Source organism: Typha angustifolia, chromosome 7, assembly GCF_048772165.1.
Source record: "Typha angustifolia cultivar Huaian chromosome 7, ASM4877216v1, whole genome shotgun sequence".
NCBI classification, from domain to species: Eukaryota; Viridiplantae; Streptophyta; class Magnoliopsida; order Poales; family Typhaceae; genus Typha; species Typha angustifolia.
Window position 1 is genome coordinate 14,053,713 of NC_133245.1, and position 16,144 is coordinate 14,069,856.

At 37.3% G+C, this 16,144-nt stretch overlaps 3 protein-coding genes across 5 annotated transcripts; 2 read left to right on the forward strand and 1 right to left on the reverse strand.

Moving 5' to 3' along the window:
* The first annotated feature begins 1,034 nt into the window (after window positions 1-1,034).
* LOC140761890 (putative disease resistance protein RGA3) lies at window positions 1,035-7,372 on the forward strand. Of its 3 annotated transcripts, XM_073099412.1 has the most exons (3): window positions 1,227-1,368; window positions 1,509-4,261; window positions 6,948-7,372. In XM_073099412.1, the coding sequence occupies exons 1-3, from the start codon at window positions 1,274-1,276 to the stop codon at window positions 7,013-7,015; spliced, it is 2,916 nt and encodes a 971-aa protein (XP_072955513.1). In that variant the 5' UTR covers window positions 1,227-1,273; the 3' UTR covers window positions 7,016-7,372. The 3 variants fall into 3 exon arrangements, with proteins under 3 accessions (XP_072955511.1, XP_072955512.1, XP_072955513.1); XM_073099410.1 differs by having other exon boundaries at window positions 1,035-4,261; XM_073099411.1 differs by having other exon boundaries at window positions 1,035-4,261; window positions 6,951-7,372.
* Window positions 7,373-9,174: 1,802 nt separating this feature from the next.
* Window positions 9,175-9,573, forward strand: LOC140762588 (uncharacterized). The gene has a single exon (XM_073100462.1). The coding sequence runs from the start codon at window positions 9,175-9,177 to the stop codon at window positions 9,571-9,573; it is 399 nt and encodes a 132-aa protein (XP_072956563.1).
* A 4,108-nt stretch (window positions 9,574-13,681) lies between these two features.
* On the reverse strand, window positions 13,682-15,480 carry LOC140763148 (large ribosomal subunit protein eL42-like). Its single transcript, XM_073101213.1, has 4 exons — window positions 15,310-15,480; window positions 14,314-14,493; window positions 14,071-14,145; window positions 13,682-13,986 (listed from the first exon to the last, which is right to left on the reverse strand). Exons 1-4 carry the CDS (start codon window positions 15,469-15,471, stop codon window positions 13,927-13,929), a joined length of 477 nt encoding a protein of 158 aa, XP_072957314.1. The 5' UTR covers window positions 15,472-15,480; the 3' UTR covers window positions 13,682-13,926.
* Between the last annotated feature and the right edge of the window lie 664 nt (window positions 15,481-16,144).

Below are 16,144 nucleotides of genomic sequence, written 5' to 3' on the forward strand. Positions count from 1 at the left end.
CTTAGAGTAATCAGAATTCAGTGTAAGGAGTTTTTTTTTCCCTGAGAAAAATTTAAGGTGTTTTAACATGCATTTCTTCCATGACGTTCCAAAAATAATTTTGTTAAAAGCTACTACCATGTAAAACATCTGCTTGCTGCGACTTGAAGGACTAGTAATGTGCTTAATCCTTTATCTATGATATGATACAATGCAAAGCACCACCTAGATATGCAAATCTGACCACTCCATTTGAAGTTATATTTACAAATGGCTACCAGTACTTCCTCTTAGCGCATAGGGAATATTCTCACCTAAAGTAACCATCTCGAGTGCGTCATGTTGGAAGAGATCTACAAGGATAAAGAGAAAAAAAAAAGGTGGTATGATTTGAGCTCTTTATATATTCTCCACCACACTGCATTGTAGAGGAAGGATTTTACGTGGCACTGTCCGATTGAGAACTTTAGAGTACGCTTTATATATCCTCCCTCACGTTATATTCGCTCACACACTTTAATTGTATGTCCGATTGAGAACTTTAGAGTACTCTCTATTCATGCCTAATTAGGACGTTTTGGACTCCTCACGCTTCCACTTGTCTAAATATCAGTTTATATGGTTATGATGGATCAGAAGCTTTGCTCAATAGTTTTAAGCACTAGTGTTTTTTGTCAGCTTTTATAAGAAGACTTGAACAGTTTTTTGTGTCAGATGCAAAAGTATGAGGTTCTATGTCTTATGGATAGGTCATATGAATTTCTTCTATGGAAAATTTGGAGCTGTCATCAGATAGCTTATTGTTGATGCCATTTTATATGGAAGGATCATATCTAAGGTGGAAGATATCTACAAGGATAAAGAAAAAAAAAAGGTGGTATGATTTGAGCTCTTTAAATATTCTCCTTCACACTGCATTATAGAGGAGGGATTTTACGTGGCACCGTCCGATTGAGAACTTTAGAGTACGCTTTATTTATTCTCCCTCACGTTATATTCGCTCACACAGTTTAATTATAGTCTGACATATTAGAGCATTGAACCAGGAGACTAAGAAGTGAAGTTCTTGAGCTCTTTGGAGAAAAAATGGGTACGGTCCTCGAAGCTTTTGTTTCGACTTGTGTCAATAACCTTGCTGCTCTTGTTGAAGAGAGAGTAGTCCTGGTGCTCGGAGTGAAGGATGAGCTTAAGAGGCTGCAAAGAAAGATGGGGAAGATTAAAGGAGTGCTCGAGGATGCTGAGAGGAAGAGGATTGAAGATTCGACAATCAACATTTGGCTGAACGAGCTAAAGGATGTCATGTATGACGCTGACGACATCATCGACCTCTGCAAATACGAGACGAGCAACCTATTGGAGGATCATCCATCCTCTTCATCAAACCCACCGGTATGCTGCCTAACTTCTCTGTTCTCCTGCTCTAGTACTATTCCAGTGCGCCATGAGATCGGTTGCAGAATTAAAAGCCTTAATGATAGAATGGAGGAGATTTACAAGGACAAACTTATGTTTACTCTTGAGCATGTTAGATCGGATGACCAACATGTGGTAAGGGCGACTGCTCGTATGACTTCCCCACTTCTTGACGCTGACGTTGTGGGAACGAAGATCAAAACTGCTGCTGATGAGTTGGTGAAGAGGATACTTAGCGTGAAAGGAAAACAACACCAAGTTTTTGCTATTGCTGGAATGGGGGGAATAGGTAAGACCACACTGGCTCAGAGAGTATACAATGACCCTGCAATTAAGAATTACTTCTCTGTAATAGCATGGACATGTGTCTCAAAAAGATACTCAGAGATCGTATTGCTAAAAGAGATCGTCAGGAGCTGTAAAGGTGACTATGGACGAGCTGAAACCATAGCGGAACTCCAGCAAGTACTAGGAGATCTTGTTGCTGGGAAGCAATTCTTTCTTGTGCTTGATGATGTTTGGCAATCAGATGTGTGGAGTAATTTACTTCGAGTTCCGCTTCAAAGCGGTGAAGGTAGTGGAAGGATCTTAATAACAACTAGAGACCAAAATGTTGCGAAGGGAATGGGAGCAATACACATTCATCAAGTGGAGCAATTGCCAATTGATGCTGGTTGGCAACTGCTATGCAAGAGAGCTTATCTAAATAAGGAAGAAGATGTGTTGAGCTTGAGAGATGTAGGGATTCAGATTGTAGAGAAATGTGGAGGCCTTCCTCTAGCAATCAAGATTGTTGCTGGCCTCCTAGCTACAAAAGACAATAATAAAAGAGAATGGGAGAAAATTCTTAAAAGTCATGCTTGGTCTATGAGTGGGCTTCCTGATGAACTTAGAGGAGCTTTGTATTTGAGTTACGAGGACTTGTCCCCTCAACTAAAACAATGCTTCCTCTACTTCTCTCTCTACCCAGAGGATGCAAAAATGATACGTGAAGATCTTATTAGGCTTTGGGTGGCCGAAGGGTTCATTAAAGAAAAAGGAGATGGCCAAATTATGGAAGACACAGCAGAAGAATATTATAATGAGTTAGTTAGAAGGAGTCTCCTACAATTGGATCTTAAGTTTACTGATGGGAGCATATGCAGAATGCATGATCTTTTACGATCTCTTGCTCAGAATTTATCAAAAGATGAAAGTTTTTATGGAGACCCGCAGTTGTTAAATCCTACCGCTATGTCTAAGATTCGTCGCCTATCTATTATAAAGAAAGGAGAGATTGTTGTTAATTCTCCTATTCTAGAAACAAAATATCCATGTTTGAGAACTGTGATATCTTTTGGGATTCCTCAAAGAGTTGAGAACCATTTGCTTTTAAGACTTCCATATCTTCGAATATTGGATCTCACTGAGGCTACTATTGAAAGCATTTCAGATTCCCTAGGAGATTTAATACATCTACGTTTGTTAGATCTCGATTATACTAACATATCCGACCTACCGGATTCACTCGGTCGCCTAACAAATCTACAGATGTTGAACTTAATGTATTGTAAAAATCTACATGCCCTTCCAAAGGGTCTCACTCGATTGTGCAATCTAAGGCGTCTTGGCATCAAAGATACACCTCTATGTGATGTGCCGAAAGGGATAGGGAGATTGCATTTACTTAATGACTTGGAAGGATTTCTAGTTACCAATGAATGTGTGAGTGGTGAAATGCAAGCCGGTTGGGATTTGAAAGAGTTAGAGTCTCTCAACCAACTAAGAAAGTTACATATAAAGAAGCTGGAGAGGACAATAGATGGGGTTTCCGTGCTGGAAAGAAAGCATCACCTTAGAAGATTAATATTACAGTGCACGCTACAAGCCGAGCAGGCTAGTGTTCAGCAATCATACTCTGAGGAGGAGACTAACAGGATTGAGAAAATCTTTGAGAAATTATCCCTTTCCCCATGCATAGAATATCTTGTAATTGATGGTTTTTTTGGCCGTCGTTATCCCGGTTACATTGCAACTTCTCTTTCGAGACTAACATCATTGCACCTTCGTGATTGCATCTCTTGTTCGCACCTTCCGCCGCTAGGCCAATTGCCATATCTGAGATATCTTAAAATTATAAGAGCATTAGCAGTGGTAACCATTAGCCTTGAATTCCTAGGCAATGGGGTAAGGGTGGGCTTAGATGTTGCAACGGCTTTTCCCAAGCTTGAATTCCTCATTTTCCAGCAAATGCCTAACTGGGAACACTGGTCCTTAGGTGAAGAAATTCAGAAAAATGCATCAATCGGAGAAAAGATTGCACCATCCTCTTCTCCATTATTGCTGCCTCGTCTACTGTATTTGGAGCTTACAGATTGTCCAAAACTGAGAGCTCTTCCAGAAGGATTGAAGCACGCGACAGTGTTGCAAAGATTCCACATAGAAGGAGCTCATAGCCTGAGGGCAGTGGAGAACATCCCTTCCCTATCTCAGTGGCTTGTGATCGAAGGAAGCAACAACATAGAAAGGGTCACAAATCTTCCCCAACTAAGAGAGCTCCAAGTGGTTCGTTCACCTGCTCTGAGCTGTGTCCAGAGTTTAGATGCGCTGCAAATCTTGTATGTAGAAGATGAATCGATGGAGTACCTTCCTGAGTGGGTGTCGGGAGTGCTCCACCAACGACAACACCTTGACAACAACAATGACCTTGAACTTATGCTGCACTGCAATCTCCGTGTGCTCGAGAGATGCCAACAGGGACACCAAGATTGGTCCATCATCCAGCGGTTTTCCAAGGTTCGTGCCTGCACCGCCGATCGAAGTGGCTATTTGGAGTATACCAAATCACCATTTAGCTACAACAGCAGCCTACTAGAGCTCAGAGGCAGAGGTTGGTTCACTCCTATTCTGCCTCGTGTTTTCCACTTGAAAAACGTACACTTTGGCTAAGGACATTGCTAAGATTCCATATATACTTTCCTTCTCAAAATATATATTTTCATGTTCTGAGCGGCTGTTCATACATAATCGATTTCTTTTTCACTATTCTATTCTATTCTATTCTAGGTATGCCATTTAATTTATGTATACTTTGGCCGCTTAGAACTGTTTCTGAAGCACTTACGCAGTAGCTTTTATGATACCATTTTTATTATCTAAAAAACGTATGATACAATATCAATTTCTTGATTTCCTGTTGTTACTTGGAAGAAGAAGTTCATCCAGTAACAGTATTATGAAGTTCATACGGTATTTGATTAATAAAATAAACTAGTGACGTAGAATTGAAATTTCATTTAACTTCAATAACGGTTATACCCTTGCTTTATTGGTTTTAATATTAGAATTAATCCCCTACGATTGTCTGTTCATCAATTCTGGTTTTTCTCTTCACTTTTTTCTTCAATTTTCCTACAAGCAGCTACTATTGTTGTCTATAAATTAAGATGATATTCAATTTGGGGAAATAGAGTTGATCTAAGCATTCTTTCTGTAGATTATACTCTTTCCATAAGCTGATCGGTACATAAGAGACTAATAAAAACTGTGTTCATGATCTACTAGGCTCCTTCTATAAATATGTCTGAATTTTTCTTCTTAAATCACAAGATTTAGATAAATATGCCTGAATTTAGATAATAGTTATAACAACCCAGAATTTCAAAATAAATAAAGAGATAAAAAAATTTGGAGATAATTATTTAGATAATGAGGGATTTAAATTCTTAATACTTTACGATTCAGATTAAATCAATTTATTAATTTTATATTAGGCATATGTTTAAATAAGAAAAGAGGTTAATTTATATTTTAATAGGACTCTTATTATATATTTTTAATTATAAAAAGGAGAGGCTCCGATAAGATTGGGTTTATAGCTACATCCCCGGTCTTACTAGAGAGAAATTGGAGAGAAGAATTGAGAATGAAATAGTATAAATGAAAATTGATAAAAGTGAGCTTTGGAACTCAAATTTTTAAGAAGTTAAGTGTAGAGAAAAGATTTTTGGAATGTAACGTTATGATAAGCTGCCAAGTGACTTTGACAGAATTATTGAAAATATTTCTAAATTTTTGTCCGTGGTAACTTTAATTTTATTCAACGGTTAGTGGAAAAGTCAGTACGACATTACAGAAGTACTTATTATGACATTAAACGAACCAACTATTTAGAAAAGTCTCGGGTGCCATTTTGATGGTGACTACTAGTGCGATATGTCTATGGGTTAAAGTATCCATTAAAGAGACAATATAGATTTATCAGTTTTGACAAATTTCCATAATAGTACACTTTTAACATAGATAATATTTTATTATATTAATTTATTTAATATGAGATATTATGAATGATTTATAATTCAATTTAGCATATATTGGAATTTAAAATTCAGTACAAGAGACAAAAAAAAATTTTATTTTTCAAAATAGCTTATATATATCGTTATGATCCATTTTCTGCTGTCATTAGACATATTTTAAATAGAGTGAGTTACTTACTGAGCATTTAGCCCATAAGAACTTATTATTTTGTAGAAATTTAAGAAGTCGATTAATGAGAACTCTGAATGCTAAGTGCATTTCTGCTGTGTTAATCTACATTAAGATCTGATTATTATTTTATTTTTTATATTTTTCTAAATTTTATCATAGAGAATCGCAACCATTATGTTCCTAGATCGGGCATGAATCAAAAGTAGCTCTAGTCTACGGTCAAATGAATGAACCACCGGGAGCTTGTATGAGAAATATTCATATGGAGACGATTTCTTTCTCATATGTGTTACCAAGTTGTAGTTAATCTATTATAGGTTAAGAACCGGTGGATTAACTGTAGGCCCACAATGATTAAATAATGATCAAAATGCTCTCCTTGTTTCTCCCATTATCTAAGGCTTACATAATTTGATGTATGTCTTACTAAGTTCAAAGTTTTGCGACTTCTGTCCTGCAATGTTTTTACATTCAAAATGTGCTATGAGCCTATTACTAGATAAGCTTGGTAAGTGACCAACTATGTTTTAGAATCCTTTGCTAGATCAAACACTAATTCTTTCCTAAGAGAAAGAAGCAATTTCAGTAATATTGACCTTCTGTAGATGATCAGAAAGAACATTAATTACTTTATTTCAATGTTTATAGCACTTGTTGGTACTACAATTTAAGTCTGTTTCCAAGGAGAATTTTGAAATATTTGTTGGAAAGCCATCCAATCGCAATGAATGTTCTAAAACGGAAAACAGAGTCTGCAATGATATGCTAAAGATTAAACGTCAGAGTTTCACTTTCTTTGTTTAATTTTAGATTCTACACTTCTTATTTATGAGTAGACATTAGTGTGAATAAAAGTAAGTACACCTGACATAAACTTGCACAGCAGTGTGTGTTATCATTTACGTAATTGAATATCTACTAATTATTTAGATTAACCAATATAATTATAAGTTATGGATGACTATCGATAGAGCATGACATGCACCCAGCAATTTCTGCAATAGTTTATTTCATTTGATTTCACTTGAGAAACACATGTCTATAGTTTGGTTCTTATTGTAATACTTACCTAAATTTTGGATCAGAAGAAAGTGGAACAGAAGAAGGAACTAAAGAAGAAGGAAAGGAAGGAGCAGAGGAAGGAGTAGAATAAGGAGGACAAGAATTCATGAAGTAAAATTATTCTCTTGCCAAGAAGGAAGGATCTATATCATGTCACAGCAACTCAGTTGCTATTGCTTTTACTAAATAATTGCCTCACATTGATACATCCAAAGGTAATTCCTCTTCTTCTATATCTGCTTTTCAGGTTAAACATACTAAGGGTTAACGCATCCTTATCATCTTTTGTTACTATGGCATGTATCTTGGAACACTGTCTGTTATCTTTGTACTCCTCATCAATTTCTCTGTAACTACTATACCACTCCTATAACTACTTCTGCGGTTGTTTGTCAGCTTAAAACATATTATTGTTTGTTTTATGACATAATCTTATATTCTGTGGTTGTTTGTGGATGTATTGATGTAATTTTACTTGAATTCTGTCGACGAAGAAATTGAGCCAAATTCTTATACGTTCTAGTTTATGTATCATATGTTTATTATACAGTCTGAGGATAATTAACTTAGACTTCTTGAATCGTCATCATTTACATTTCATATAGCTATTCATGAAATTTATACCTGACAACTTATGAATGAAAAAGGTAATAGAAATCCAAAGAAATAGGTGTTTTGTGACATTTTTTTATGGTTCAAGGGATCTATATGTGACAAAAAAAGTTCAGAAAAGTTATGTGACAAATGATGATAGTGTAAGTGTAATTAATCCTAAAATCTAAAGCTTGCCTTGAATGAGTTCAGTCTTTTGAACCACTAATGACCCAATTAACTCATTTTCACCATTGCCAGAAGCGGTTATCTAGAGTATACTAAACAACCATTCATCTACTATACTTATCTCTAGAAGCTCTCAATATAACATACAAAAGCCATCTCTCTCGGAGTCCACCTCATAGACATACGAGAAAATTGCATCTCATGGCCATGCATATTCGTCGAGCACCTCTCTCGACGCAACATCATATATATTCAACCTGAGTGACTACTACTCCATGAGTGTCCAGATCTGATTGTTGAACAGATCCAATCACATCTGAGAGTCCACCTCTCGAGAGTACTCCACAATCAGGCACTCTCGTAGCACAGGTAAGCCCTCAAGTCTTAATACCGAGAACTCTCAAATTTTGGCCTAGAGCTCTTGTCCCTTCTTTAGCCTCAACCAATTGGGGTCCATCCATTAATTCTCCTTAACAACTAGACATCTTGTTGTGGCCAAACTCATGAAGCATTGATAGCTATCCCACTCCTACGATTAAAGAAGCTATCAAGGCAAAAGAAAGAGAAAGCCCAAAAGAGGAGCATGAGGGCGTGACAAGCTTTAATATAGTTTTTAGAGGATGCATTGATTTCACCTCGGCATGCGTTGGTTCCTGCAGCAACAAATGTGGCGTGGAAATTTAAAAGGATCAGAGCCGAGTGCTGCACTTGTTTGTGTTACTCCATGCCATTGCTTTTACCTTTGCTCATCTGAGAAGCAAAGCTATCCTTCTACGTGGGCAAAACTGCCCCTTTACATCAGAGAACTTATTATACCTCAATTGAGGAGGAATATTTCCATCATATGTTTCAGCAAAAAAAAGAGTACTTTTATCTGTCAAATTTGATGACAGCAAAGCTCTTTTTTTGGTTTGGTCAGTATAATGGCATTATTATTGTATAATGGCATCATATATATAAGTCAAGATAACATGTGGCAAAGGATTTAGCTATAAACACATACTTCTGACAAAGTTATTTCAGTAAAACAATCATTATAACACCACTATAACAGAAAATATATGAGTAACTATTTGATTCATTTGATTGTCTGGTCATCTTTTAAGTCAGGAAATTAACAAACTCTATAATGGTGTAAGCTTAAGTTTATGCTTGAAAATTTGATGATAATAAAGGCTTAATCTTACATATTTTTTCCTTTAATAATTTATACATCAGATATTAACATAACTGTTAGATATAAAAGTATTTTCCTTAGATTATACAAAGAAGTAATTCCAACTGCAACTAAGAGATGAGAGGGTATTCATGTCCATCAAACTCCTCCATGCACATCATTCTCTCCCACCACCCCCAAACACCACCCATCATTCTGCCCCCACTCCTCCCCATCCCACCCTAAATTTAAACTCCAACGTATAAATACATACCCAAACCCCTCCTCCAGCTCTCACCAACAACTATACCCAAATGGCCATTACGCTCTTATTCACTCTCCTACTCCTCCTCACCATCTCCGAGGCCCACCCGACTTTCCCCCACGGTCTCGCCTTCGAGAGCCCGACCGCCTTCTCCCCCGCCGCCTTCGAGTTCTTCCATCCCCGGCGTGCCCCGCACGTGCTCGGACGTCCTAGCTCGGCGCCCCCGCTATCGACGGAGTCGGCGCTGAGGAGCAGGGTCAGGGCCGACGAGGTGGTGGAGAGCGCGCGGCTCGCGCCCCCGAGCCGCAGGGGGGTCGGAGCCGGTGGGGTGGTGGGGATCGTGGCGGGTGTCGCGTTCGCGGTGGTTGGGGTGGCGGGGGTATCCTACGTGGCGGTTAGGCGCCGGGCTAATATTGGCCGAGCTAATGCGGCCGTGGAAGGGGTTTAATTAAGTGGTTATTAATTGACTAAGTGGGTGTTGCTTTGGGTTAGGATTGTCATGTAATATAAGTGAAGTATGCAAATTAGAGTCCTTATTCCTCACTTTCTTTTCTTTTTCAATAATGCTTCTTGATCACTAGGAATATCCTAATTTTTAATGATGCAATTGGTTCCTTTGTTGTTCTCACTTGGTGTTTTTTGCAAGAATTGTGGGTTTACAAGTTGGAATCCGTTTCATCAGCAAAGTCCATACATGCCACAGATGATTAAGAACTCTCTGAATATAATAAGATGCCTCATGTTCGGTTTAAAACATAGAAGATTTTTCCTGATTACAAACCTCTTGGAGAGCTACAGTGTTGGTGGATAATTAGAGTTTTTTATAATTGCATGTGGATGGTATGAGTCCAACATATATATATATATATACTCCCTCTGAGGAGCATTTTGAAACTGTGGTGGTTAATCTTTAATTTTAAAAACTCTTTTTTTTGTTGCCAAAATTCGTTCTAAATTTATCCTTCTTCTATTGGTTCCACGAATTTCGGGCCTTTCTTTGCAGGAAAATCCTGCATTGGATACTCCAGACGATCGAATGTTACTATAGGACCCGAGTCCGAGTCAAAATACTAAACTTAGTAACTTATTTAATATCTCTCGCAATTTTCTCACGCCAAACTCCATTTCCGTTCTTCCTCGTCCGCTACTCCGAGTCGCGAACACTTCGATCGAGAGAGAGAGAGAGAGAGAGAGAGAGAGAGGAGAGAAGAGATTGAGGGATGCATCTGTGGCCATCGTTAAGAATTAGGGATTCGTTCAAGCACGCGTACCTCGAGAAGCTCGAATGGAATCTCCAACGCATGCACCGGAGCCGTCAAAGCCAAGACCCGCCTCTCCTCTCCTCCAAGGGCGACCAGGCGAGCCAATCCGATTCGAATCCGTCCAAGTCCACTGGGTTCGTCGATTTCTTCCGTGACGTCCTCCTCCTCTTCTCTTGCTGCTGTTGTTGCTTCTGCTGCGGCGGTAATGCTCACCTGCCCTTAAAGATCTTAATTTTGATGTGATTCTTCCCTTCCCCCCCTTATTTTGGTAGTTGGGTCTGTGATCGTTTCGGTTTTGGATCTCTTTTAAGTTTTTCTTTTTTCCTTTTATTTTGGATGTGGATTAATTGCTTAATTAGTCGGTAGAGAGTTCATCTTTTACTATCTCCGTTCAGAGATTTCAAGTGCACTGTGGGGCTTTTTGCTTCGTTTTAACTGGGGATGCAGATGTATTAGGGCATACATGCTTATCTTGATGCTGTATTTAGAGATCCAAAGATATTGCTTGGTTGGTTGTATGTACATTAGTTTTATTCTTTTGTGAAATATTATTTAGATAGTTTAGAGAAAGAGAGACAACGATGAGTCATGGGGAGGCAGGCAAGGGGAAAGGGATGTTTGCTTTGGTACCTGTCAATCATTTGGAATCCCTCTATCCTTGACCGAACAGTCTGAGATCAGGGTTTTTCTTTCCATCAAAAGATCTTGGAGTCGGAGACTGAGACCATCTTTAGGTAGTGTATTTTGAAAAGTGCATCTTTTGATCTTTAAGTGCCTGTCAAAATGCTGCTTATGGGTCTCTTCTACTATATTAAGTTTCTTAATGCATGCTAGGAAATTATGGGTTTTAAGCTAGATGTTGCATCTAAATTTGGAGTATTATCTTAGATACAACAAACCAAACAGACCCTTTTCTTAAACCGCTGATCTTTTTTGTGAAATCAGATTGAAATGCTGCCTGGTGATCTAGGAAGCGTGAATCTTCGTTGAGGCTCCAATTTTCCAAATGAATAACATTGATGTTCTCCAATCTCTACTTCCTTTCTTAGATTAGATTTTGCAACTACTGGCTATGCTCATTCCTCACTTATTGGTCATCAATGGAAATATGCAGCCTGTGGTCACTTTTATCTATCCTGCATCTGTACTGTTTATCTCAAAGCCCTTTATTTAGCTGCAACTGCCCCACCTTTGGAATTCAATTCTATGCATTATAGTCGACTGCAGTATCCTTCTATAGGGAGATTATACACCATTTCAGAAGGGTTTCCATCTTTTCTTGTGAAATCACCCTACTTATACAGCTACATTTCTATTTCTCTCATCTTCTTTTTGCAGTTTCATTGAGTATATCGGTACATTCTTAACCTTTCAGGTGACATGTCGGTTCTTCTAAGTTCTATCTACTGTATTAGAGTTATTAATTATATATATAATAACTCTAATATACTGGTTGTTCAAATTGAAGAATGATTCCCTGGTGGAAGACCAATTGGTTCCAAAACCAGGATTGGTCTTCTCTGAGCATTTCTTATTGAGAACCTCCTGCTCAACTAGCGTGTCAGTGGGTCGTTAGGATTCAATGCTCGACCTTTTTAAATGATTTGATTTTCTGTGACCTATTATTACACTAAATTAAATGAATTTGCTAAATGTTGAAATTACTATCCTTTGTACTAATGCTCTTTTAAACCTATTTTCTACATCAGCATGTGACGATGAGGAAGAAAACTCGACTAGACGTTGACAAGAACCTTCTAGTAATGAAATCAGTGTGGCATTGGAAGTTGAAGAATAGGTATATCATTGATGAAGTAAAAAATTCTTCTCTGTAAATATATATATTTCCAGTGATTATGTTTTGCAACGTTTATGTCTAGAGACTCTCTCTCTTTAGACTAGAGAAAGCAAACAATTGTAGATATTATTATTTGTATCTTAATGCTTGCAATTAGGATAACGAGACATCTTGGTTTACTATTATTATATACTGAACATCATATAGCAGAGGTGTGCCATTCGGTGTGGGTTCTTGTTTCTGCTATGAGCTTCTGTGGGGTGACCAAGAGCTCGATGTTCAAAAGGCAGGAAAACAGTGAAAGATAGAAGCATCTTAGAGCATTTAAAGCTACTATCTATTTTTCTATGCAATTTCTTTTTTTCCATAATTTAACAAGCAGTGTAATAACCTTGAGAACCGGTACTTGGGAGTTTTTGTAATGTGTTTTGTAGGTTGATTTTGATAGTTTTGGTAGACCACTGTAGTTTAGTGTAGCAAAGTTCTTACCAGTGTCTCATACTAGAGAAATTTATAATTTTGACCAAATTAACCAGTCTTCTGTACATAATTCTGTAGCATTGTCAAAAAGATTATCTTCTTTGCTTTTACTTCTCATAATTTCTGTAGAAAAAAGTGCTTCATGCAACTTGGTGTGCAGTTTGAAGCCTCCCTCTTCTGCTCTCTTTTCAAGGAACCTACCTCGCCTTCTTTCTCCTTTTATCCATTTTCCGTATAGAGTCTATACGGTGTTTTACTTTTTTTTTTTTGGTGTTTTACTTTTTTTTTTTGGCTATCATGTTCTTTATACTATTATATCTTAGATGTTTGACTTGAATATTGCTTACAGCTTTCTTCTACTGATTGCATCTAGAAAAGCGAACAGAACTATATATCCATAGTATTGCTGATGAGTATACATCATGTTGCAACTCTAGTGAATCGGTGAACTGGTGGTTCCATTGATAGTGTGTTGTCGTATATGTTATCGCCTATCAGTGTCCCTCTAATTGGCATATTACCCATGAAGGTCAAGGGCTTAAATATTTACTGACGAAACTAATGTTATCATTATCTCATCCTCAGTCTACACATGTTTGGTTCAGTACACTAAAGAGTGATTGGTCTCTTTTCACCTTTACTTTAGACTACGACTATTTTCTGCATAGATATTTACATCTAATTTTGAATTTTTGTATTAAGTTGCCCTTTGGGTCCCTTTTTTTTTTATCTTGAATTCTCTGTTACTAGTAGCACATTGAATGATTAAAGATGTCACTAGGAGGACATCCAATAAAATTGGTTTGTATAAGCATTTTTTCTGGATACCTTAGTACATATATGCGATAATTGTGGTTGTAGATTGGAGCATTTGAACCCTTTGTATAACGTACAAAAGCTTCCGTTATGACCTACAATGGGAAAGCCCTTTACATTTTGCATTCCAATAAATCTCCTGATGGTATCTTGTTACAAATGAATGCATATCACTGTAAATGAACATAACAAGAGCAATATACCAGAAGCAACATTAACCATATGCTCATCAGAAATGCAGCATCACGTTACACAAATGGTTAGTCAAAACCAGCATTTCGTTATCATTCATGAACTTGAAAAAACTCAAGTCTGAATCAAGGAGAAATTAAAGAGGATTGTTTTACAAGTCTTTAAACATAAGACATCAAGAAAATGCACTCCCATGAGGATTTGAATTGATGCCAGGAGACGATGGTAGATACCAAAACAGCGATGGCCAAACCTAGAAGAGAGAGGTCCCCTTCCCTTTCTTGTCTCCACCAATCTCAAAATGCTTGCATCTCTACCAGATGAACGACATGTTAACACATAATAAATTACAAACTAAAAGCTTAATGCCAGAAAAAAAAGAAAAAGGGGAGATGACCTTGATAGGGTGCTGCGAGAAATGCTTGCAACTCTGGCACTGCAGCTTCAACACAATTTTCTTCGTTGTTTTAGCCTGAAACACAAACTCTTGATTGGATTTACATGCACTAGGAATAAGACGATAAGGTATGCGATGCATTCAAAGCCAACCAAAAGAATTTGATTGCAAGGGGTAATAGCTCTCTATACCAATATGTAAAAAGCCAAAAAATAAAGAACAGACAAACCAATAGCATGATACCTTCTTGTGGAAAACGGGTTTTGTCTGTCCACCATATCCTGACTGCTTGCGATCATAACGTCTCTTCCCTTGAGCAGAAAGACTATCCTTACCCTTCTTATACTGGGTAACCTTGTGAACAGTGTGCTTTCGGCACTCCTTGTTCTTGCAATAAGTTTTCTTCGTTTTGGGAACGTTCACCTATAAGGTAGAAGTCGCGCATTATTCATCAATGGGATAAGAACCATTAGTTAGTAGATACTTCTCAAGTTGGTGTAATCTGATGGCAGCGAAAGAAATAAATAACTTAACTATTGTGGCACACCCAAGATAGAACACTAAGCACATAAAAATTTAGAAGTCCACATACAAAACACTCTTCTGTAAAGCATGAGTTGGATATCATTGAATAGAACAGCAAGTAGCATTAAACTAAAAAGAACCTGAAACTAGAAGCAAAATCTGAATTACAAGCACAGTAAGCAGAAGGGACACTGGAAATGGTAGTCACCATTTTCAAGATCTTCATTTCATGTTAGTGCTTAAGCCTTGAGGAAAATAATCCAAATGTTTCTTAAAAAACACATGAATTCTTATCTACTTACATTATGATAGGGCAGTAGAATACAAAATCTAGACCACATAGAAAAGAGAAAGCAACAATGTCATTGAAGGGCAAAGTATGGATGAAGAGTGAAAAACACTTTATTTAAACAAGATGAAGATTCAGACTTCAATTCTCATCCAGTTTTTTCTCGGTATAATTTGCAGCCAGAAAAAAAGTTTAAAATTTGAGGCATATGCACATGTTATAGTACCCAAATATTAAACCATATCCGAAAAGAGACAAATTTTCAGCAACAACTCTAAATCTAGTAAACCATCTCTGGATCAAAGATAAGATTATCGGGCAAGGATTTGTCCAATTTAATCAGATAAAAAGCTCGAAAAAGCATCGAAGTAAGAGAGAGGGAGAAGAGGAAATTATAGGGTAGAGATGAAGGATAGGTCAATTACCATGGTTGGCAAAGTAGGATTTCTGATCTCTTCCTCCGAAGAAACCAAAACCCTAGTTCTAAACGGAAGAGAGGAGTTTCGAGGCGGCCGAGTGGACCTTATCAGGGCAGGGGGTAGTTCGAAAAAGTCGGATCTCCACCGGGTACCCGAAACCATTCGCATGATTTATCGGGTTGCGGGTTGGTAGCAGGTCGAGCATAGTGCTGTCAACTGGCCATCGAAGTTATCGGATCGAATTTGTAAATCTAAGATCCATTAACCGTACTGTAGCTTGGATTCATACGATTCGGGTCGAGTCCCTTGAGGCCTTGACCTAGCGAATAAAGCAAGACTAGATTCAAAAATTCCAGTTTAGATGGATAAATTTTTTTAAAATATTTTGTTATGCTTGGTTGGGAGCTTTTACAATTTAATTATATTTAATTTTTTAATTTAACATATAAAACTTAGTGCATATGTTTTCTATAAGTGATACACATTTTATTATATTATAATGCATAGAATTTATATTTACAATGCATATTAGAGTTTATTATTATAAATTAAATTATAAAAAAGACGTTTGATGGGAAGTCCCAAAAAAAACCAAGTCACAGTGCTTCATCTGAATTCTGAAAGGAATTCTTCTTTCTTGTACACTTTTTCTAGGAAAAAAAAAATCCATTCAATGACAAGAAGAAATTCCACATCATAGACAGGCTCTGACCATCTATATTTTTAATGTGCATTCAGGGTAGTCACAATCAGGTTTGATCAAATAAATTATAAACAACTGTCTTAAATATTACAAAACTAAACTGAATTCCATTGCAAGATGAGAAAACAGCATGCAGCT

Excerpts from the sequence above, each read along its gene's own strand:
- LOC140761890 (XM_073099410.1), top strand. The coding sequence starts at position 1,066 with ATGGGTACGGTCCTCGAAGCTTTTGTTTCGACTTGTGTCAATAACCTT. Across the intron at positions 4,262-6,947 it reads ACTAGAGCTCAGAGGCAGAG|AAGAAAGTGGAACAGAAGAA; the intron begins GTTGGTTCACTC and ends ATTTTGGATCAG.
- LOC140762588 (XM_073100462.1), top strand. The coding sequence starts at position 9,175 with ATGGCCATTACGCTCTTATTCACTCTCCTACTCCTCCTCACCATCTCC.
- LOC140763148 (XM_073101213.1), bottom strand. The coding sequence starts at position 15,471 with ATGCGAATGGTTTCGGGTACCCGGTGGAGATCCGACTTTTTCGAACTA. Across the intron at positions 14,494-15,309 it reads ATCCTACTTTGCCAACCATG|GTGAACGTTCCCAAAACGAA; the intron begins GTAATTGACCTA and ends TCTACCTTATAG. Across the intron at positions 13,987-14,070 it reads TCTCGCAGCACCCTATCAAG|AGATGCAAGCATTTTGAGAT; the intron begins GTCATCTCCCCT and ends TTCATCTGGTAG.